The sequence below is a fragment of the Sparus aurata genome, chromosome 15 (genome assembly GCF_900880675.1).
Source record: "Sparus aurata chromosome 15, fSpaAur1.1, whole genome shotgun sequence".
Taxonomy (NCBI): Eukaryota; Metazoa; Chordata; class Actinopteri; order Spariformes; family Sparidae; genus Sparus; species Sparus aurata.
In genome coordinates this window covers 13,171,205-13,195,140 of record NC_044201.1, presented here as the reverse complement: position 1 = coordinate 13,195,140, position 23,936 = coordinate 13,171,205, and the positions used below count along the sequence as shown (strand labels likewise).

General features: G+C 44.5%; 1 protein-coding gene across 11 annotated transcripts; it reads right to left on the bottom strand.

Annotated features, from left to right (window-relative positions):
- Nucleotides 1-161: 161 nt before the first annotated feature.
- vit (vitrin) lies at nt 162-22,826 on the bottom strand. 11 transcript variants are annotated; one of them, XM_030442420.1, is made up of 24 exons: nt 22,404-22,826; nt 17,128-17,219; nt 16,849-16,914; nt 15,904-16,060; nt 15,676-15,809; nt 15,510-15,590; nt 15,020-15,214; nt 14,516-14,557; nt 14,342-14,386; nt 12,593-12,631; nt 12,461-12,511; nt 11,856-11,918; nt 11,224-11,286; nt 9,110-9,184; nt 7,815-7,886; nt 7,282-7,344; nt 5,737-5,799; nt 5,382-5,429; nt 4,752-4,817; nt 4,382-4,529; nt 4,199-4,302; nt 3,149-3,375; nt 2,371-2,884; nt 162-2,104 (listed from the first exon to the last, which is right to left on the bottom strand). In XM_030442420.1, exons 2-24 carry the CDS (start codon nt 17,159-17,161, stop codon nt 1,926-1,928), a joined length of 2,529 nt encoding a protein of 842 aa, XP_030298280.1. In that variant the 5' UTR covers nt 17,162-17,219; nt 22,404-22,826; the 3' UTR covers nt 162-1,925. The 11 variants fall into 11 exon arrangements, with proteins under 11 accessions (XP_030298280.1, XP_030298282.1, XP_030298283.1 ...); XM_030442422.1 differs by lacking the exon at nt 7,282-7,344 and having other exon boundaries at nt 22,404-22,825; XM_030442423.1 differs by lacking the exon at nt 11,224-11,286 and having other exon boundaries at nt 22,404-22,825.
- Nucleotides 22,827-23,936: the final 1,110 nt, after the last annotated feature.

The following is a 23,936-nucleotide window of genomic DNA, read 5'->3' as shown; positions in this document are numbered from 1 at the left end:
ATATCGTTATGAAGTTAATTATACGTCTGGTAAGTGGTAGTCGCACTGCATCTAAAAATATGTGCATCACATCAGAGAGTTGATATTTGCCTGAGTTAAGTGTGATGTTGACAGTAATTGGGACAGCTGGATCACCAAAAGAATAGGCAGAAGCCGTCCACTTTAAGTTCTCTTCCTTTTCTTTATTTTATTAAAAATTGCAGGAAAAAAAATATTGATCAATTATCTGGACATTATTAGCGAAAGGCTTTTAATATGCATATGTACAAACAGGACATAACAGGGAGAAAATCATAAATAAGCTTTCAACAAAACAGACATGTCTGCACTGTTAGAAGCAACCTCACTATTAGAAAAACAAGAGTGATCATGAGACGAACTGCTTTCATTCACTCGTCACTCTAAGAAATACAAGCTCCTCCTCGCTTCTCACACAAGTCCACCTCTTTGTTCCAACGTTGTTGATTGGCCTTTCAGGTCCACTTGTTGGTTGCTCATGAGCCTCATTTCGACTACCACTCAAAGTCGGCACCATAGAGGAACTTTAACAATGTCCCTACTATCAAATCTCTCCTATTAGGATAATCAAAATGCACCGATTCTAACAAAGTGTATCCTCTTTAAAGAGAACTGTACAAAAAAAGCACCATATTATTAGGTTTATGAAATATGTTAAGCCATAAGAGGAAGTGCTAGGCATGCTTTAAATCTACATTTCTCAAACTCTATAAAGGTTTTATAAGTTGGACTTAAGGGCTTTACTGATGATAAATCATTTACTAATGCTTTATATAAAGAATAACTTTTGGGCTTCTGAGTTGTGAAAAATCCCCTCGCCTCCTCCTCCTTTTATGTTCTGCAGCATTTTCCCAGATGTTAAGAGGTAAAACAGTGTGCTGGAATATTTTGCATGATGCATGATCATGCCTGAGGAGGGCTAACACCATCCAGGGGGGTATTTCACAAATGGGCAACCCAAATGTTGTCCTGAACAATGGTTTATAACTTATCTAAAGGCATCAGTAAACAATATATGGACATTAAAGGAACAGTTCACCCAAAAATGAAGATTCAGTCATTATCTAATCACCCCCAATACCGATAGAAAGTCAGGTGAAGTTTCGTAGTTAACTAAACACTTCTGAAGCTTCACACCAAAACGAATTCTCCTAAACAACTTAAGTAGGCTGGGGACTTGTTTGAAAACGTGAAAAAAAAAACAGAAAAACATTAAAATGGCTCCATACAGCTCATCCGGCGTAGACCATATCTGCAGAAGCCCTGAGATCCCAAACTGAGGTGATGTTATTCACACCCTTCATGTGCGGTTGAGCTTGTGCAACTTCTTCGGATTGGGTGCGAGCTAACACTGTTATCTTAGCATCTACCGTGAAGAATACAGCTTGTGGAAGTTTAAAATAACATCTTATCAATTCAAAATGGGATCTCAGGGCTTCCAGAGACTTGCATTACACTGGACAAGCGTTATGGAGCCATTTTATGTTTTTTTCTTTTTCTTTTTTCTTTTTTAAGTATTAAAAGAAGCCCCCATCTTAATAAAACCCTTAGTTACAGCTTATAAAGCCTGTATTAGTGCCATTGCTTACGATTGGGGATACTCTTTTTTCTTTATGGCACCAACGGAGAAGAACTGGCACAACAGTAAACACCGAGATGTTATCACATCACTGTATGCAAACCTTTATACCATTAGCGACGTCTGTATTCTGGGGACTGAATGCTGTTTCACTTAAAGATTTGTTTTGTCCAAACCCACAATCCTCACCTAAATTCAAACCCCCTCCCTGTTCAAACAAGGGGCACTGCAGCAATCCAGCACCGCCATCTGGGCAACAGAGTGAGTACATTTACAATCAATGTTCTGTTAAGACGGCCCAGGATCACCTCCACCCGTCAGTCCGTCCTCAGTTTCGGGGCTGGGAGTTGAACTCTTGGCAGATGTTTTGGATGATCTTGGGTACAAACTTGTAAAGGTTGTCAAACTCGTCCACGAAGAAAGAGTGCTCTTTGTCGGGGTCTGTGGCGATGTACTCCAGCTCGTCCTGGGCAGCCCAGGCAATGCCGATGGAGTAGGCGATCACACCTAGATCACAAGAAGGGACAGCGGATTACACACCTCACATGCGTTTGTCACATCAAACACTCCATGACACCTTACTGTGGAGGAAGCGGGTATAATTATATTAAGTATACTTGGAAATACCATGTCTATAATGCACAAAGTGTATAGTCCTTTCTTTATTGTATCTTTCTTTCTCTTATCTAAATCTTTTTTAGTATTTTTAAGTCTATTTGTTAGTTGTCTAAAATCTTCTCATTTTTCAGATTTTGTTGAGGTTGACCTCTGACCTTGGCTCTGGACGGCCAGTGCAGGTACCCTGACGTCATCATAGGAGCGCCCATCCGTGATGACGATCATAATCTTGCGTTTGTTGGGTTTGGATTTGCTGAAAAGCTGGTCTGCGGCGAAGGTGATGGCAGCACCAGTGCTGGTCCCGCCGCTCCAGTAGTTGATGCGTTTGATGGCGTTGAGCAGCTCTCCCTTGTTGTTGTACTGGCCAAAACCAAACTCCAGCCTCTGCTCGTAGGTGTACTGCACGGCTCCGACCCGTGTGTCCGTGTCGGAGATCTCAAACTCTCGCGTGACGTTGGCCACAAACTGCAGCACCGTGCGGAAGTTGCCGGTTCCCACGCTGCTGGAGCCATCAATGACAAAGGCGATGTCATTGGCGTTGAGGCAGGTTTTGCTGCACAACAGGCGGTCTGTGTCACACACCCTCTTCACCAGGGGCTGCACGGCCTTCCTCAGAGCAAACCAGCTGTTCACGGGCAGAGAGTAGAAGCCATTTGTCCGACACACAGCCTGTGGAGGAAAGGACACACTTTGTTTTTTCTTTGGCCTTTTCATGACACTTTATTTACTGGACAGCTTGAGATATGACAGGAATTGGGATGAGAGAGCCGTGGGATGACACACAGCAACTGGCCACAAGTCAGACTAGAAGCCGGGGGGCCTCTGCACACGGGCTGCACGCTCCACCAACTGAGCCACTTGGGCACCCAGAACACCTTTTGTTTTAAACTGTTCTGATGGAGGAACCAACACAGTGTTGTGATAATACTCCACCTTGTCAACAAAGTTGGTCTCAACCAGGTTCGGTTTCTCGCTGTCATCAGGGCCCTCGATGGTGACGAAGAATATGTTGATGCCGGACTCCCGAGCGAGACGAGACGCCTCCTCCACCTTGTCTGTGGGCCAGCCGTCCACCAGCACCACGGCCACGTTGGGAGCTCCACCACGGTTTCCATTGGCGTCACTGAAGTACTGCCTGTTGATGTAGGTCAGGGCCTTTCCTGTCAGGGCACCAGGGGGCGGCAGGGAGACAGTTATAAAGATGCTACAGCCGCTATATCCAAGTCTGTGGCTGCAACACAGGAATGTATTCAGATAAAGATAGTTGAGGGAGTAGAACCAAAGCTCTTACTCAACAGATGAACAAAAATACAAACTGACTGTAGGATAAGGAATACAACAAAAACACACATGGAAAGAATTTGCTTTTGAAAGTGCTCATTATGCGCATTCAACAGAGGGCCACATAAAAATGTCACATCGCAGCTCTTGTACTTTGTACTCTCTATATTAAGTGCATTTAACTGTATATCATGATAAAGATAGTGACATCCTATCATTTAATCTGTCAAAGTCTTGCTGGTGGTCTAAATGATGGCAGCACAGGAGAGGCTCTGTTGGGGACTACAGAGGCTTTTACAACCACTTACGCTGTTGTCTGATTAGAGAGCACTTCTGGGCAAACGCAAACAACACTATTTGTACGTGAATGCAAAATTTAGCATGTCATAAAGACACATGTGGCGGCGGATGGATGCTGACGCACCAACCGGAGCGGAAAAACAGCACTTGCCTTCAGAAAGCTGACCCCCACGGGCTGGTAAAACCAAATTCTTTTTGGTTAGAGCACAGGAAAAACACGGCTTACGGAAAGAAGACTGTAATTTAGCGAACAGTGTCTCGCAGCAAATTTAGATTTAATACCATCCTTGCATGTGAAAATGTGCCTGGGCAGTAAACCATGCGATAATTGCAGCCGTTTCACTTTCACACTTGTGTTTGTAGGCATTTAGTGTAGCTGGTCGCTGACAGCGGGTCACTCACCCACATTGGAGAGGCCTCCCTTCTGCACGATCTTATCCACGGCTGACTTCACCTCTCTGGAGTTGGAGTACGACTTCAGACTGAGCTCTGTCACGGGGTCATCCCTTCAGACAAAACAACCACTTTATGTTTTCTCATCTAAAAATGGTGCATAGTCACTTAAGTAAGGTTCAGTGAGGTTACCCGTATTGGATGATGCCCATCATGGGTCCGGCCACACCCACGTTGATGGCCTGAGCCACGTCAGACAGGAAGTCCTTCTGGATTTTAAAGCGCCTCTTCCCGATGCTCCAGCTCCCGTCCATCAGGAAGGCCAGGTCCACCTTACAGTCTGCAACAACAGGACGTGCTGAGAAACACTCACTGTAGACATGACTGTCGCTGTTTACAGAACAAAATCTACAAGGCACCTTTAATGCTCACCACAGGTTTCAACGCAGGACATTAAAAAAGAAAACTCTGCAGCAGTTTTCACCAGGATTCGGCCATATTTAATAATCTGACGGATTCAATAATGTAATATAAGCTCTACTCATAGTGGTGAGGGACTTACTGGGGTCTCCCTGTGACACAGGCTCCAGTGCTCTGGGTACAGGTTCCTGCTCTCTCACATTAAAGCCTGAAAATCAAGAAACACACACGGGATCAAAGCACAATTTCACTATTCTGCTGAAATCTACTCTTTAGGCCTTAAACTTAAAGAAGAAACTTTCATGCATTTCTGAGAATTGTCTGTGTCTTTTAATAGTCCTCAACAAACGCATTCTAAAATTAAAAGTATGCCTTTTCACCATGTATGTAACCACTGTATGTTGTCATGGAAATACATCGCCCTAGATTTTTTCTATTTTCTTACCACAAAGCAAACCACTTTTGTGGAATCAACATGAAAGTTTGGTAAAAAGTTCCACTGAACGCGGCGCATTTGCAGCAGTCCAATTTCCAGAGATCCCGAACCTTGGCCAGCATTTGTTGTGGCAAAAACTATGCCAAACAGGAACTGATTTTACCCTCCAGAAAACCATGCCATTTGACTTTAGACTCTGAAGGTCTGCAATTACAGCCTGAGCAGAAGCACAGATGCCTTTTCCCTGGGTAACCTCAGTTTGGTTCGTACTTACAGTCAGAGCTGAGGACTTACTGGCAAAGCGACTCGTTTGGAGGGCAGTGCAAGCTATCTCACCTGATTCATAAAGATTTACTTCAGGCTTCCAGGCGTCCACCGGCTCCACTGCATGGATGATATCATAGAAGCTCAGCATTAGCACATCTCTACTACAGAGCAGCAAGCTACTAATATCATCCATCATTATAGCTGCACACTCAAAAAAAAGCTTTTGTCTTCATAAATGGGAAATGTGATTTTTTTTTTCAGCTTTGCTCATAATCAGAAAACTAAAGCAGCACATAGTGAATAGCAGAGGCAAAAGACAGAATACAAGTCTGAATGAAGTTTGCAGTGAAATGTGTTGTGTCCAATCTGATGTCTCACAGCAGGACACAAAGAGGTGTTTGTATCCATGGTAACCACTGCTCACCTCTAGTATGGGTGGTATCCAGTGGCACTCTACGGTTGCCATCTGAGTCAGTGGAGCGAGGCACTATGAGTAAAGACATCAGTGATGATAGACAGCGACACACGACACATTTGAAATGAATGTGAACACACCATGGCATTTCAGCCCGCTGCTCCGGCTCCATGTTTCATTGGTGTTGGCGGTGCTTCTGTGGTGCGCGCTGGAAACAGCTCAGCCACTCGCCTTTAAAACCATGTCCCTTCTACTTAGACTTTTGGTGGCTCGGCCGTGTCGTCAAACAAGTCGAACCATGGCCTGTAATCTGAAAGTGCCCTTTTTCTGTCTTGTCAGTGGGCCATGTTTGCATTTTTTTAGTGTGATGGCTGTGACTAAAAACAAATTCAAATGTGAAATCCTTTCATAAACATTTTCGGGGAAAACAATTATGGCCTATTTGCCTCCTTGCTGAGGGTTAGATGAGAAGACTGACATTACTCATTTAACTGAGCTTGAACCAGGAGGTGATTAGCCTAGCTTAGCATCAAGACCAGAGGCAGGGGGAAGCAGCTAGCGTGGATCGTCCTCTAGAGGCTCTGTTTTTCAGTGTTTGCATGTCTGACAGAACAGATATGGTTTTATTTCAATCAGTACAGCTGTCGCAGTTCGGCGCTTCGAGCCCCCGTCTTATGTGTAATTTCATACTTAAACTCTATTTCATACTACAGTGATTGTGTGTTTGGCTCTGTCAAAACAGACAGAATGACATATAATGTCATAATGACATATAATGACCAAGACTCGATGCTGTACCCCCCACATACGCGTGTAGACATAACCCAGACACACGACTATGTAAGCGCTGCTGAAGCTTCTCGGCTAACTTGCTGCTTTCACTATGCAGCCTGAGCACATGCTGGGTAAAGCTCACTAACAAACTTATGTCTCTTGTGTTAATTTTTTTTTTAACTCTTTCTTTTTAAAAATTGAAATGTACAAGCGAACTTTTACTACTTTCCCCATTTCCAATCTTTGTGCTAAGCTAAGCTAGGTGGTTGTTAACTATAGCTTCATGTTGATACAAGACCAACTGGAGAGTAAATGGATATTTAACTCTCAGCAAGAATGCAGATAAGCATGTTTCCCAAACTGTTGGACTACTCCTTTAAGTGTCATAGCCCAGTTCTCAAGATAGCTCGTCTGGATATGTTACTTTTATTGTTTTTATTATGATTTTTATGTAGTTACATTTTTCATATAACTAATTGAATAAGGCAGCTTTTAAGTCTGATGGTGAAACGCCAGGGAAATCTCATCTCAAAAGTCAGAGTGACACAGTCCCCTTTCATTTAAACACTAAATTAAACAAGAAACAAACCCAAGTATGTTTGTGTTGGAAAATAAAATGGGAACATGTGCGTGCGGTCATGTCTGGGAATCTTTGTGTCACTGAGAGGAAACAGGTTTTTTGACATTAACAGAAACACAGTCCGTCCATATGAAAATATTAAACCTGAACCCCAAGAGCTGTTAGTTCCCAATGAATAAAATAGAAAAAAAAACACTTACGGTATGGTCCAAAGTTATAAAACCAGCGCTCATATTCTGAGATATCAGGCCTGTGATCCCAAGCTAGAGGAGGATGTTTTGAAACCCATTAGTATTCCCACAATGAACTTCAGAGGGACAAGCGCGCATTTCCATGGTTGCGATTGGTCGCAGATCCTTCCCGACGACCAATCCCAGACCAGCGGAAACGACGGCTGTGTTCAGTATCATCACCTCACAGTGTCTCTCACACACGTGCACACACAGTAGACCTGCCCTACGCTCTTCTCTCGCACACTTCACAGGAATCTCTCATATGGCAGGCAGATGGCATGTAAACACAACATCCTGAGAGACACATTGCATGTACTTACAGATGGAGACAATTCAACACATGCATGGTCAGCAGATACTCATCTGTATCAGTCACACGAGCATGCTGTGTTTGTGCATGCGACACAGTTTGATATGAGGTGTGGTGACCTGCCGCCGTGAAGGAGGGCAGTACACACCAAGCTGTCGTTTTGTGTTGCCTTCGAGGGAGTCTGACTTACCCGTAATCTCAGAGGCGTCCGTCTCACTCCACGTGTATCCTGAGTCTGGAGCTGCATAACTAACATCTGAATCTACAGCAGAGAAGGTGGAGGCATTAGCAACTACAGGGCTTACATTTCAGGCTCATTTATGCTCAAAGTTGGATATGGGTGGATCTTTAGTCCATACTCCATACTACTTCCATCCATATTTCTGTATTTCAGTTTCCTGAAAGCTTACGGATACAGACCAATGGAGCATTGGTCTCTATCTGGATGGTGGCGAAGCAAAGGCGAAGGTCCGTGTGAGACCGATTTGACCCCATCGTTTAAGATGGACGTATCATGAAGGGAGCATAAATAAGCCTTTAGGGTGCTTTATGTTGCCTTAAACTAATGACATTCCCATAAGCCATTTTGTATTTAGTGCTAATTAGCAAATGTTAGCGAGCAAACAAGGTAAACTAAGATGGCAAACATGGTAAAGATTACACTTGCATCATGTTAGCATTGTCTTGGCACCATGGATGTATTACAAGAAGGATTTCCTCTGAATACATTCATTTTTGTCAACGTGGTAGATAATGTTAGCATTTAGCTCGAAGCATAGCTGCTAGCATGGCTGCAAACTCTGGTCCTGTTTTGACAGACTTTAAGTAGAGGCTTACGGAACAGTTTGCTCAAAATTTAAATTCAGTCGTTTTCCAGTCACGCCCATGCCATTGTAAAGTCAAGCGAAGTTTTGTAGTCCCCAAAACAATGGGGATGTAAAATATAAACAAACTGAAAACAAAAACAAAAATGGCTCCATACAGGCCCCAGACACCAAATTGGTTAGAAAGGATGTTATTAAGCCACAATCAAGCTGCTAAGCTGAAAGCATTATAGCACTGAGTCTGACATGAGTGCGCCAGCTCCACCGGGTGTTGATGGTGTAAATAACAAGCCTTTTCTGAAACTATTTGGGATCTTAGGACTTTCAGAGACTTTGATTTTGCCAGATGAGCTGTATGGAACCATGTAATGCTTTATTTTTTGTTATTTTCTTCCTGTTAAGAACTCTTAAGAAAATGTTTGTGTTTATACAGTAGGTGAGAATTCGGAAAAACAATACTTTGTTTATGAGGCTGCAAAGTTGCCATTGGAATACGAAATTAAAAGTTTAAAATTCAACACCTACCTTATCATATTACAAACACTGCACCCATGCAATTATCATTTTTAATCTCTGGTAAATTTGAACATTACAGAAAATAATTTACATTTAAATTAGAATATGTTCATGAATTGCGAAAGAAAGATGATCCGTGTTGTACCTGCTGGTTGTCGAGCTCCAGGAAACCAATCAGGACGAGGAAAGTTAGGGTGGGCCCAATCCCTTCTGGGAAAAGCTGTGCAGGAGAAGATTGGAAAGCTGTGTTCAGCACAAGCGTCGAGGAGGAGCATACTTGTGACCTCCACTAAACCTGCAGCCATGTTATTAGTGGGGTATGCACAAGATGTTCAGCCTCGAGTCAGACACCGAACGTACAGTAGTCACTCAGACAGACAGTGACTGAGCGACTGCAGGTAGTTTTAGTTAAGCCTCACTCGTTTTACCTGCAGGGTAGAGAGGCAGAGGAAGCACAGCTCTCTGAGAATGTGCTCTCACTTTTCTGTCCTCTACCTTTTCCTCTTGGCAAAAGAGACCTTTAACTTACAACGTGGAAAAAAACAATCTGGCAGTTTAATCGGCATGAATCGAACTCTGATTGAACACTAGAAGCCCAAACAGCTGAGCAAAACCATAACAGTGCATTACATCTGTCTAAACTGACTGAGTCGTGACAACACACTTCAGTTAACCCCTCCCTGTGGTGGACGGGTAGCTTACACAAACATACAGCCCGGGCTCTGAGGTTCCCATCCAGTTGCAGCTAGTGAGCAGGGCCTTTGTTGACCAGGACGGGCCGGGAGAGCCCAGCCAGCGGCTCAGCGAAGCGTGGGAGTATTATTTTAAAGTTGGTGTCAAACCAGGGACAGTGTAGATAGTAGGACGTAGAGATTAGCCCTATGTGCTGCTGGTCAAAAGGCCCAGCACTATACAGCAGACAGTAGTGTTGTTTTTTCTGAAGAAACAGGTGCTTTAAAAGGATTGGGTTTAACTCTCCTGATCACTGCCACTTCAGTGATCACTGCGGCCACAAGGTCAGAGCTGGATCAGGGATACTGATCCTCACCTTCGGTTGGAGCTCATTCTGCAATTTGTCTGCAGGAGTTGCAGCAAAAACACTCTCTTTTACAGAGGGTTGTCACGAAACTCATCACAAATGCGAGGCTTAACCTGATCGTAACATTTCCAGATAGCTGAGCAATTATTCGGAACATCTGTTTGGGGCAGTGGGGTGGCAAAGCGACCGTGGAAGAAACCCTTCAACTCATAAATCAGAGTTCAAAACTCCAACGTCAGCAAGCATCCAACCTGCTGGAGTGTCCTTGAGAAAAGACACAGAATCCCTGCTGGCTCTAGGGGCGTTGCAGTGTATGTGATCCTGACCTCTGACCTCCGACCTCAAGCATAAAGAATTTCCCTAAGGCGATCAATAAAGAATAACTTTATTTTTCACAAGCTGCCGATGGGAAAAGCTGCTTTCTGCACTGATCTGATGCTTCACACACTTCAGTCTCAGCAAAAACAATGCGTTTCACGAATCATATCATCCGATCAGCCGTCATTTAAACAGATATAGTTCTGTCTAATTTTAGGAAGCTATGGTTTCGCATTCCACAGAAGCAAAAAACAGAAGCGCCTTCCTCAGCGAGCCAAACCTAGCCTGGTTTGAGAGGCGAGAGCTTTCTATTCTTGACAGGCTGCAGAGTGGACCCAGATCCTGCTGCGCTGTGGATTGGGTCACACGGTGGGAGCAGCACCGGGCCACTTGGTGCTGCTGCTTTCATCCCCCTCTCCCTCGCTGTGAACATTTACAAGGGAGGCACAGAGGCCCGACCAGATGGGAATCTGTCATAAGATGTTATTAGAGCACTGACAGAGTGCGTTTCTCATCGTGGTCTTATCTTAAGGAGAACGTTGAGAGTCGGCTGCTGTCTCTCAGAAGAGTGGAGATACGGCACAAGATGAATCCAAGACGCTGATATCGCATCGTCGCTCATCCTTGAGGCACGTCTACATACTCACGGCTCATTTTGTGAGGTCGGGTACGGTGAAAGACGTAATTGTACCTCTGCCCACCGTTTACAGAGGATGGCCAAGCGTTGAACCACAGCATCCACAGAGGGTAAACGTTAGTGCTGCTTTATTAAACATTTCAACCAGGGTTTTACTGCCCTAGTTTTCCCCCCCGTTTGATCAGATCAGTCTCCTTCTGTACGTCAGCGATTGTGTCTGCTGGTATAGTTTGAGGACTCCCGCTTAGGATCTGGAGATACTTACCGGGGTTGGACTGGCTCATGGTCGGAGTCCGCTCGGGTGGGGCCGGCTGAACCCTGTTCAAAGCTGTTTGTAGCAATGAGAAACAGGCAGATAGGGTAAGAGGGAAAAAAGGGAAAAGAGAGGGAGGCAGAGGCAAAGCTTCAGGTTGGGGGCTCCATCCTCAAATGCAGTGCAGCTGTTTAGCTTTAGGAGAAGTTGAAGGTTTTTTTTTGCGCAGCATGATATCAAATATAAAAGGATATATGCTGGGCATATTAATAGGCCGTAACTTGGCTTCATTTGCCTCTTTTCATCTCAGGGAATGAAAACATGAATAGGAGGACGTGCCTGATGACAGAGAACAGCGGTTATCGTGAAAGGAATGTTAGCTGAGATGCTTGATGGAGTGGATTAGCGGTGACCCTGGGGTGGAGATCACAGAGGCTTATGGGTGCGGATACGAGGGTCAGACTTATAGCAGTCTCCTGGATTCTTGTTCCAACAGAGTCCCCATGACCCACATTCCCTGTCTGTCCCACCATGTCATCCTGTTTGTTACTCTGATTTGTGTGTGTGTGTGTGTGTGTGTGTGTGTGTGTGTGTGCGTGTGTGTGTGTGTGTGTGTGTGTGCGCGCGTTGGTGATGAGGCTGACCTGGGCCAACTGGAGAGGATGGCGGCCTCCTGATAGCCGACCCTGCCTCAGGCCTGCGCAGACCTGGGACGAAGATTTATAGACAAACGTGTGAGATAACGTGAAATAATATTCAGCTGTCTATCTGAGCTGGCAGGTAAGAGGTCAACATTAACTATTGTATGGTGACCTCAACAAATTCCACAATAAAACAAGGTGTTCATTTTGTAATGGAGAAAGAGTAAATGATACCAGCTGTAGACTCTTGTTAAAGACTCACTCTCAGCGAGGTATTACAGCAAATACAAGAGAAGAGGTCAATAAATGCTCGCTACTGTAAAACAGAGTTAACATAGCAGAATCTCGTGAGTCAGGTGATGGTATTTTACTTGAAAGACAACAGAGCAGATGTCGGGCTTCTCCAGAACAATCTGGTCCGGCCCTGTGTTAGCAGACTAGTAAAAGTGTTTTAAAGCAGCTGTGCACATAAAGAGCAGGAACACCATGCAGAGTTTGTGTATCAGCACAAAAGAAAGGTGGAGATACGGGCAGATGTTGAGACAATCTCTTTGAAATGCAAGAATGGAATAAAAAACAGACAGAAAGACGATTGGGGCTTGATTTACCTGCACTGGCACGCTGTGGGTATCTATTCGGATAGGCACCCCCTCTGAATACTTTGAAGAAATGCCACGGTTTAGTTCAACTTGAATCAGGACTTTACGAGAGCTGCAGAATCAGTGAGAGTGTGGACATACCTTGGCTGAAGCCTTTTCCTTGACCACTCTGTGTCTTTCCTATACCAATATCGAGAGTAAAAGAGTGTGGGCACATTTTGACAAAAATGTAGATGCAAATTTTGAATCTTTGAATCAAATTTTGAATCTTGTAAAAACCAACAGCCCGAGTCATGGCTTTACTGTTTGAAGTTTCTGGCTTAAAGAAACTGATTTCACAAATGAAGGCACAGGTTGTGCCAGGTTGTTGATAAAGACAATCTTGCTTCAAAGGTCCAATTTGTAAGACTTGGGGTTAGGCACCCCAAAGGATTAGTATTTCATGATTTGAGCATAAGACTCAAACATATACTTTCATACAAATCAGACCTAAATATGACCACTTAAAGGAGACCTACTGTGCTTTTTTCATTTTTTTCTTCTCCCTCAGGGTTTTATACATGTTCTTTTGCATGTAAAAGATCTTGAAAGTTAAAAACCACATCACCATGGCACACATTTGCATAATTTACTCCTTATGGCTAATTTGGCAACTAAGAATTTATTTAGCAGAAAGCTGCTCTGTTGTTTTTAGCGGTGCTGGCTCAGGCCTGCGCAAGCTGACCAATCAGAGCAGCCTAGATATGCCATGGAGGGGGTGGCCTTAAAGAGACAGGAGCTAAAAGTACTGGACAGAATGAGAAAACGAATGTGTTTTTTGAGCATTAAATGGGATATTCCGGTGTTAGACTCCCTCTCGAGATATCAAGTTAGCAGACCGCTAATTTACGGAGTTTTATCAACCTCAGAAACGACCGCGCGACAACAATACACTGCAGTAAATGGATCCAAATATAAACTGCCACCAAAAAGCCACAAATAATGTTCAGAACAGCACCAGACTTCAGCAACAGTACAAATAGGGTCTCGGCACATAGTCCGGGATATCTAACCTCCACTAGCTTAGCTAGGGAAGCTAATGGGAGGCTAAAAACAGATTTCAACTCTCCTCCATCAGCTTCCCAACGCGACGATTACCGAGTGCGGTTAGAAATGCTCAATTCCGTTCTTTTCCCTGTCCGCTCTTGATAATAACTGTTATAAACTGGCAGGTAAGACACATGTGAACTTTGATTGCTTTTTCATGGAGTCATAATCATACATTTTCATCCATGAGCTGCGGAACTCTACTGCACTCAGTAATCGAGTCGTCGGGACTTCCTGTCAACAGGAAGCTGCTGCAGAAGAGTGGTAAATTTTGTCTGCTTTTCAGTAGAAATCCAGCTAAGCTAGCGGAGGTTCGATGCCCCAGACTATGTGCTGAGACCCTATTTGTACCAGTTGCTGAAGTTTGGTGCTGTTCTGAGCATTATTTGTGGCTTTTTGGTCGCGGTTTATATTTGGATCCATTTACTGCAATGTATTGTTGTCGTGCGGTCGTTTCTGAGGTTGATAAAACTCCATAAATTAGCGCTCTGCTAACTTGATCTCTCGAGAGGGAGTCTAACACAGTTTCACGGTGTGTTAGACCATGGATTCAATTTACACTGGAATATCCCTTTAACACGTGTAACCTTAACCTAGTAGTAACCCAAAATAAAGTTATGAACCTGAAAAATGAGCACAATATGTCTCCTTTAATACACAACACACATGATGAATCCTATATAAACTCATGCTCCTGCACATCCCAGTGTAAAGCAACACTCCTGCACCACCTCATGCCAATCAAACCCCCCCTAGAAAACCCAGATCACCCCAGTTGACCTCTGTTTGCTCTGCTTTACTTACTTGAACTTGCGGCTGCCACAGAGGCAAGGTAAGGGTGACTGTTGCCTAGATAGAAGAAAGACAAATGGGGGTGCCAATACGGAGAGGGGAGAGAGTAATGTTACAGAAAAATGAAGGAGACAGATTCGGTCGGGTGGTTGTCTGGCACACAGCCCATCTCGTGTACACACATACCTTGAGATACTGCAGCATTGTCTGCTCGCTGTAGCCGCATTTCTATCCAAAACAGGGCAGATGACTCAGTGATTGCCGCCTGATAATGTTTTTTCATTTAATAAGAGTGATGAACGGCCTGGTGATCAAGTGTACAGTCGAGCCAGTCATCCGGTCGAATGACTAAGCCGCCACTGTAACTCCATCAGAGAGCCGCCGCAATTTGTCATGATTGCAGTTGTGACTTGTAATTAGCAGCTGCAATCATTCGTCTTCATCACTGAGTTTCACACAAATGAAAGCTTGTTCTGGCAAACAGGAATTCTAGTTACAAGCCGCTAATGTTAGTGAGACGTCAGCGAGGCGGCACGCTGGCTGCAGTGGATCTATTGTGTGGATCGGTATTACTGGATCATTAATGGCATCCTGAATACACAATCCTCCACGTAACATACATGGATCCATTGATTGAGAAGAAGGAATTTATGCGTGTATGTATGCATGAATGATTCATGTTTAAGTCACCTGCGTCCCTGACTTTATGGACCGCAGCGCGAGCTTTGGTGGTAGTGGGCGGTGGTGGAGGTGTAGTGGTGGTGGTGGGAGCCGGTGTGGTGGTGGTGGTGGTGGTGGGTTCAGGTGTTGTAGCAGTGGTGGGTTCAGGCATTGTTGTCATAGGAAGCGCTGTGGTGGCTGCAGGGGGTTTGGCCTCCTTTTGACCTGAAGGGAGACGACAGATGAAAGTGGATGGACGGAGAGGAAGAGTGTCTACAGTAACAACTGTGTAGTAATGCATTCTTGACATTCTTCACCAGACTAAAGCACTCAGACTCCGCGTTCAACCTGAGCAAATTAGACATGCTGGAGTCAAGCGCAGGGATGTCTGTTTAGTAATCTCTGGTCCCCAGAGTGCACCGATGTGGTGATTTGTGGGCCAAAAGATGTCAAGAGGTTTGGGTTAAAACAGCACTCACTGACAAACTAAATGTAATTCACATAAACATCCTCCTCTCACCAGCTGTCTTCACATAGGTCGGCCTTGAAGGGACGTAGTCCAGAGTAGACGGGTAGATGACTCCTTTCTTGGGCTTCCCCACTGAAACACAACGGAGCCAGCTGTCGGTTGCAGGGCCGAGCCTAAAGCCATGTGTGTTTAACATTGTTTACTTCATCACTGATACCTGAGACAACAAACGACTCCCTCCACTTAGGCAGAGACAGAGAGCGCACTCCGTTTGAGTTGCTGCCTTTGTAGATGTTCTGGCCGGCCATCTTCCTCACGATCACCTTCCCTCCTGTGTTGGTGATGATGCCGCTGTGGACACAACATTTGAAATCAATAAAACAGGTAAAAGACAACTCTGAGTGCCATGCTGATTCTACTTCACATTCATCAGTCCTCTGTTAACCTGTGGATGGCTGCGTTGCAGATGCTGGAGATGGAGGCGAACACGCCTGTCCCATAGACCTGCTGCTTTGTCTCCTTGCAGTGTGCGGGACATTTAACTATGAACTCTGGCAGATTGATCTTTCCTGCTCTGACATCACACTCGATGGCTGGAACGACTGTGGAGAAAAGAAGAAGAAGAATAGCGAGATGGTTCAAATTCTTAAATGTGAGTGTTTGTTGCTTTCCTTTGCGTTATGCAATAGTCAGCTAGGTATGTTTAAGTTCTGGACGGCTGGTCGGATAAAACAAGCAATTTGATCACATCTAGAGCTGCAACAGTTAATGTATTAGTTGTCAGCTCTTAGAATGCATTAGCAGCTATTTTGGTTGAAAAATTCTGGTTTCATTACAATGAGTATCTTTGGGTTCTGAACAAAAGAAGACATTGGTGGATGTCGCGTTTCTGGCATCAGCGCTAACTGCAAAAGATCATATTCACATGGTGGCCAATTTCCTCTGATGGTGCGCTCAGGGTGGGAAGCTCAAGTGTTGCTATAATGTCATACTGCTGTGTTCCAGGTTGTCCAGGAGTCATGTAAACGTAGCCACGAAATAACAAAAAAATGTGTTACTTCATGGCTTCCTGATTGACTAGACTTCAGCTTTTAATTATGCTTCACATTAACATAGACTCAGTGAAATGCTGTTGAATTAATGGTTAGCGAAATTCACTTTTCAACCACTAATGTCTAGAAACCTTTTGCCCAGCAAATGCAGAAAGTGTAACTTTCATCAGAAGACATTTAATCTCAGCATAAGCTTTATGTCTTTGTTTACAGCCTACATAAATATTGAGAGCTTTACGTGATGAAGTGATTTAGAAATTCAAAGTTTTTCCGCGACTGCAGTGGAGCCTATACCACGGTGACTGACAGATTACAGGCTTGCCGGCGATGATGTCTACCTTGCTTTGGCTTCTTGTTCTTTGATCCATTAGGCTTGGCCCAGCAAGCACAGGACAGGAGGAGTGCTGTGGGTGAGGCAGAGGGCGTTTCACATAATAGCAGACAAAGTAACACAATCATCAGGGTGTTTACTGTACACACAAGACCTCTATGATAGAGGGTGGCGAGAATGTAAAGAAGATTGATTCTGAAGGAGACAGGGCCCTGAGGATGATGTATTTTGAAGCAGCGTGGTCCTGCAGGGAGACGGACAGACTTGGGGGGGGGGGGGGGCTCACCGAGGCAGATGGTAGTGAGCGATATTCCGTTCATGATGGGTGGTGTGCTGGTTCAGCAGGTCAGCCAGATGTCCTTGTGTAACCTCCTAACCCTGGAGAGAGGAGAGAAGCAGAATCTCACTGTTTCACCCTCTGAAACCCATATCCTGTTTCCTGAAAGCCACTAGGACACTTTGCTCAACATTTCTAAATGTGTCGTATGCAGTAGTGTCAGCTGTTAACAAGACAAAGTCGAGATACACTTTTTTTTTGATAAATAGGAGACAAACTGTGGAGCTCTTCCAGCTGCTGCAAAACTCATGAGGCCATTTAAAGATTTTAAACCATGACTGTTACTCATGTTGTCGCAACGTCTTCCCCTTCAGGATCGTATTTCAGGTCAATTCAACGGATTACTAGACTCTAAAAAGCATTTCCCAATCAGGAGCCTAGCCATGAACATCTGGACTCTGAGACGAATCTTTACGTACGAGTCGCCCGTCTATCTATGGAGCCAGACTCAATTAGAGAGCAGCCACACGCGTAATTTAATGTGTAGGGAACGGGGACCTGTGTTCAATCAGATTGTTTGTTTGACACCGACAACCACTTCAAGGTGGATCCCCGTTTGAAATACAGTCTGTTTACACTAGACACGGAAAAATTCTTTCTGTCTCTGTCATTCGGATCCAAGTTGTACCCATGTAAAGACATAAATCAGAGTCTTGAAGCCTGTGTTAACAAGAACAGAAGCCGGGCCGCCAAGACGTCATTCCAGACACTGCAGCTCCTGTTGTAGTAATGATAGCACCGCTGATAACTACTGCATCACAGTCTGGGCCAGAGTTCTGCTCCAGTCCTGCTTCGCACCGAGCCAGTGGGATGGAGCTCCTGACTGTGGAGGTGACGACTGAAGCCTCCCTGTTAACGGAGGAACGCCGTACCTCCCACGAGGGTGGTGGATGTCACTGCCACCACACACCGGCAGGTTCAGCCCGATAATGTGATCATACAGCGACCTCCGAGGCAGGGTCAGATGTGATGCAGTTCAGACTGTTACGACGGGTTTGTAACTAGAAGATCCCAGGAGGGTAAACGTCCTTTCCTCGATGCAGCTACCGTGCCCTTGAGCAAGGCCTTCAGACTCAAACTGCACCAGTGAGCTGCTGAGTGTCCAACAGGTCAGACTGTTGTTGTGCTGAGCCACTGTCAGGTTTGAATGTGTGTAAATATGTTGAGAGAGTTCCTTAAAAAAAGAGCCCAGTCTTCCTCCCTGGATAACAAAGAGTACAGCGATAAAGAATTGGCGTTATTGTGTTTTCAACTTCGTTGACTGTAACTGCTTGAGAGCAAAGTTACACATACCAGAGTTTAATCGTCACGTAAGATCATTCAGTCATTCCACAGAACACAAAGTGGGCAGTGGGATTTCACAACTTCTCCAAATTAAAATCATCTGTCTGGCAAACAATCACAGAGACCAATCAATAGAAGAAATACGCTTATTTGCTTTGTTGATGAGAGCTACATGACAAAATGACTGAAAACACTCTAATTTTGTCTGGTAATATATTGTGTGATATGTGTGCATGATTATGAGTTGTGCTTCAGGGAAGTAACCCTTTTTTTAATGATTTTGTTTGTCAACAGAGCTTGGCAGAATATTTTGCTCAAGACTGAACTGTAAAACAATGTGTGATTTTGTGATGAACTGAAATGTTTGACCGCTGCAACTGTACTTGAAAATGTCTTGACAACAGATGAGGGTTTGGGCACTTTGTGAATGACACAAAAAATAAAAGAAGTCAATCGCGCATGCCAATTATGAAGCTAGGCCTAGTAACTGTAGCTTAGCACAATAGCTGTCTGAGGGTAACAAAACCTGCCTACCAGCACCTCGAAAGCACACTAATTAACACATTGCATTTTGTTTACTTGGTTATAAAAAACAAAGGGCAAAACAGCAATTTGTGGTTTTAAGGGAAGTTATGTGCACTGTATCACCTGGCGGGGTGCAGTGACCTGCTGCAGCCTCCGCAGGTTGTCTGGTAACCTCACCGTGACGACAAGACCCCAGGAATTCACTGTTTCTTGCCAAGAAATAGTTTGGCTCATAACCCCTTAAAATACCACCACGTCTTTTATTACACTTTAGTTTTTAAACGGATTAAACTGAGTTTTTCCCACCAGCTTTAAAGGTTTCCTGCAGTCAGATTTTCTTTTAACTTTTGACATCGCCAGACCAGCCATTTGCCTGTTTCCAGTCTTTTTGCTAATCTAAGCTGATTCCTATGTACTGCACAGATGTAATAGTTACATTTCCATCTAACGTGACAAGAAAGTGGATAATAGCATTTCCCCAAAATACTTAACTATCGCTTTAAAACTCAAATGTCAATCACCGTCTCATCAACCAGTGGTTTTCAATCTTGGGTCCAAGAATGGACAGGGGTCTTTGAGAGGTCTGTATGGGGTCCTTGACAAGTGTGGATGGATAAAATATTTTAACTTTCATGCCATTTTTGGGGAGTTTGAACAACAAGGAAAAAAAGTGATCATTGTTTAATGATTTTAATGAAAATTCGGAGGGGATTCCTTAAGATAAAATCCTCCCAATGGAGGGAACCCCTGTCCTCAACCACAGCATCATGTGCTGGATCGTCACACTGGTATTAAGCATCATACTCCTGCCAGGCTGTCTGCAAGGAAGTGTGTAGGAGCTGCTCCTTTGTTTACTGAACTGTTTTAGGATGAACACGCTGCGAATAGAACATATCATGTAAAGGTAAAAATAAACCTAGCTCCAGTTGGCACTGGCAGGACTTTCCCTAATCCAGCTCCACATTTTTATCTGACATTCATGAGCACTGACATGATTTTTCCATGGCGTTGTGCTTTGACAGGCAGGCAGGTAGATCACGGCTGCACAGTCAGGACTACAATTTTATCCTCGCGGGGGAAGAAAGCTGAGGCTGGGAGGACAAGCTGGGACAGATACTGCAGCACAAGAGAGGTGAGTCAGCGTGCTTCACTGGGTAATGCAAACTACAAAACCGATCTGTCATACACCTGCGAGGAAGTCTAAACTGCGAATACCGTGTTCCCTCATGTACAGCAGAGCTTCTTCTATTGTAAGGACGCTTTCCTTTACGGACTCGAAGGGGGAAATGTGCAACAAAAAAAAAAGACAATAATTTGAGACATCTTAATTTTGTGTTCTCCGTGTGAGCCTCTAAATGCCCCCTTCTCCAAGCAATGAAAATGGGGCAAATGATATCCTTTGACAACACTTTGGGGAGTTTCCTCTCCAGTAGATAATAGATCCTGAGGGGACTTGCAGAGACAGAATCTCACACACACACTGAACCGAAGGACCGAAATAAACCAGCAACGAAGGAGATCTGCGTTAACTTATCATGTGTTTTGGAGGAGACTCACCACCCACAGCCACCATAAATCGAAAACAAGGAGGGTCAGACACTGTGAGGTGTTGTATATCTTCCATACACCGGTGATGAAGTGTAGATAAAGCATGGGTTGTACCTAGAGCACAGTTTACAGCTGGCCTCTTTATTTTTTAACCAAACTGAGCATCTCGTTCCTGCAGGGTGGGAACACAAATCAAACAAACTGTCAACATTCTGACAATTAACTTTGAGAAACTGCACGAAAAAAAGTAAGCAAAGTGACTTCCACGTCCACTGCAGGAGATGAAAGGTTCCCTGTAGGGGCCCCCTGAAGCCAGCAGCTCAGACAGGTCACAGAGTTTGAGGAATTAAAGCGCAAATCAATTCGGGGTATAACATTCTCGATGCCATGTGGATTACTTGGGCGAAATAACGCCTGGCACAGCTTCTTTTCCTCTTCCATTTCACCTTTCTCGTCTCCTGCAGGCAAACACCAGAGATCCGACCGTGCAGGATGTACTGTACATCACACCTGGCAGGAGTGTCACAGGTATGCGGTGGCTGTAATGCAAACAGGATGTACAGTAGCTGTCTGTGCCTATTTAAAAAGCCAGCACACTAAAAACACGGGCCGACCACACACACCTGTGACGGGTGCACCATAGTGTTTGAAGGAAGTTGCAGATAACACACTTTTCTATCAGTAATGGTGATCTTTAGAGCCGTGCAGCTTCACGCCAAAACACAAGGACTGTATTTCAATCTGCCTCCGCTTCAACAGCACCCACATTCCTGGTCTGGAGTGGCCCGTCGAGGGTAACTGAGGCTTATTTGAGTATCATGACCAGCCTTGGACTCACAGTGTTTCTGCGCGATGGCTTGCTTGAAGTGAGGCGGTATTTACACACAGCCATTGTGTGTGTGTGTGTGTGTGTGTGTGTGTGTGTGAGAGTGTGCCAGGGAGTGTTAAATCCCCACATTCAGGTGTCAGAAATGTACTGTAAGCATGTGAGATGTGCCAAGTGTTGTAGCAACAAGCCAACTAAAGAATCACTGGAGAGATTAGACAACACAGGGAAGCCAACATGTCTCTACAGGGTCATTTCTGTAGCCTTTCGGGGCTGCTGCTGCCACTGCTAGGACAGTATTTGTTTATCAAAGCACAGAACTGGCTGAATTACTTTAATTCTTGGCACCTGCGTCAGTGCAAGCCAGAGCCTGCAGCCTGCTGCTGGACATATTGTGGAGAGACAACCTGTGCTTAATCAGCCTCCTGCAAAACCATACAGACAGAGCACACAAAGAAATGTCAAACACATTGTACAAGCCAGAGAGTTCACCTCTCAGGTTTGCTTATTGTTGTTTTGACAAAAGAGGCATTTCAAAATAAGGGCTGAGGCAAACCTGGTAGAAATGTAACAAAATAAAAGCTGGGTCATTTGAACACAGGATACAGTATGAGTAATGATGATGACATGGCGGAATTAATTCAGCTGGAAAAGTCACTTTGGGAAAGAGGAGCGTATACCAGAAAAACAGGAAAAATCTACAGAAAGCAAACCAAACACTGAACTCAGGCAGCGGTGCGCTTATGTGGGCAGAAAGTCAAATCTCACAAGCTCAGCTGAAATGAAGCAGATGTTTCAACTGGAAAGGGGAAAAGTTAATAAAAAGTTGAAACAAATAAATGAATAAATCATGTAGTCGTGGTTATCAGAAGTGCTGAACTTCGCTTGGACGCAATGGACTTACATTACGCACAATTACGCGTAAGAACTCATTCACGCCACGCAGCAGCAGAGTCACAAAATCGCCTCTTCATGTGTGGAAGCTGCGGCGGCTCTATTTTCAAAGTTCCCCATCTCCGTACATCAGTGAAGGTGAACCTACCTGAGAAGATGAAATAGTCCTCCGTGCGTAACCGAAGAAATAAAATAATTCCCTGCGCAGTTCTCGCCCTCAAATCCTTACTCTCTCATTGAAAAGCGAGCGGAGCGTGTGTGCGAGCGCTGAACTGTTCCACCTGGACCTTTTACTCCTGCATGATCGGAGCGCTCATTAAAAGTGGAGAACAGGACGGGGCCAGAGTTTCCCCTCATTGCCCGTCCCACTTCAGGCACTTTAGCGCTTCACCCAGGCAGAAGGAGATCTGTAACCCGGGGCCATCAGGAGAGGATGCAGAGATCTGGCAAGCATCCTTGTGTTTGTTTAATGTTGTTTATTTAATTTTTTTTTAGAACAAAAGAACATTAGTCATAGTTCTGACATGCCCAAGGAGAGGATTTGTTTTGTTTTCTCACTGGCATCTTCTCTGTAAGGGAGGAAAACCGAGCTACGACTCTGATTATCTTCCCTCATCTCGTCATCTGACTGAGAATTTAAGAGCAAACACCAGGGCGACCACTCCTCCTCCGACAAATAAGCCAAACAACACCTCTTTGAGAAACAGACACTTCGAGTCACATCTCACTTCATGGTGTGTGTGTGTGTGTCTGCTGTTGTGGTCTACAGTACATGCGCGCCCCCACGGCTCCTCACAAACACAGTCATATGTCAACTCCAACTCCTCCAACAAGGAGAGACTGTGTTGGTTTATGCAGATTGGCACACACGACGCTGCTATTATGCACTACACGGATGGTTATGCTGACGCTGATTGCCATTTTGATTTAGAGGTCTTAAGGGCTGCTGTAAAAGAGCTCATTGTGCGTGTGATTATGGTGTTTGCAGAAACCACCACCTCGGGAACCGTTTTTTTCTTTAAAAACCTTCTAGGCTCAAGTAGATAATTGCACATTGATATAGTGAAAAGGTGCAATTTCAGGGTTGCTCATTTCTCTTTCAGCAGGGACATTAGTGTGAAACTTGTGCTAATTCACCACACCCTTGAACCAGCTTTCTGAAAGTACAGCCACCCTGTCATCCTCACATGAAAGCCTTTGCTCACACCTGAGTTTGGTTGACTGACATGATGATACCTCAGTGGAGAGGGAAGTGAAGTGACACATTTCTGAGTGTGGTCTGGTGGTATAAATAGGAGATCTGATGGCATGAGGGCCCCCGGGGGCAGCGTAGGGAAATGTCATAATGTTGTGCCATCGGATGCTTTAGTTGAGGACAGTCGAGTGATTCCAGATGTTACCGTGCATCTCTTCGCCTGGCTACATTACAGACTGCACATTTCGTCAGCTGGACATATTATGAGCAGATTCAGGCCAGTCTGTTATGGATGCTCCATGCTGTAGGTTGCTGTTTGATACTTCTGTGAAGTCCAGTCTATAATGCACTATAACACATGGTGAGCAGACTTACAACACATTATTATGCAGCTACAGCACTATATGATCTTAGTTATAAGCACTCATGAATATTTATTGTGTGCTATAGCAAACATCATGACTCACTTTAACCCCAAGGTCTATA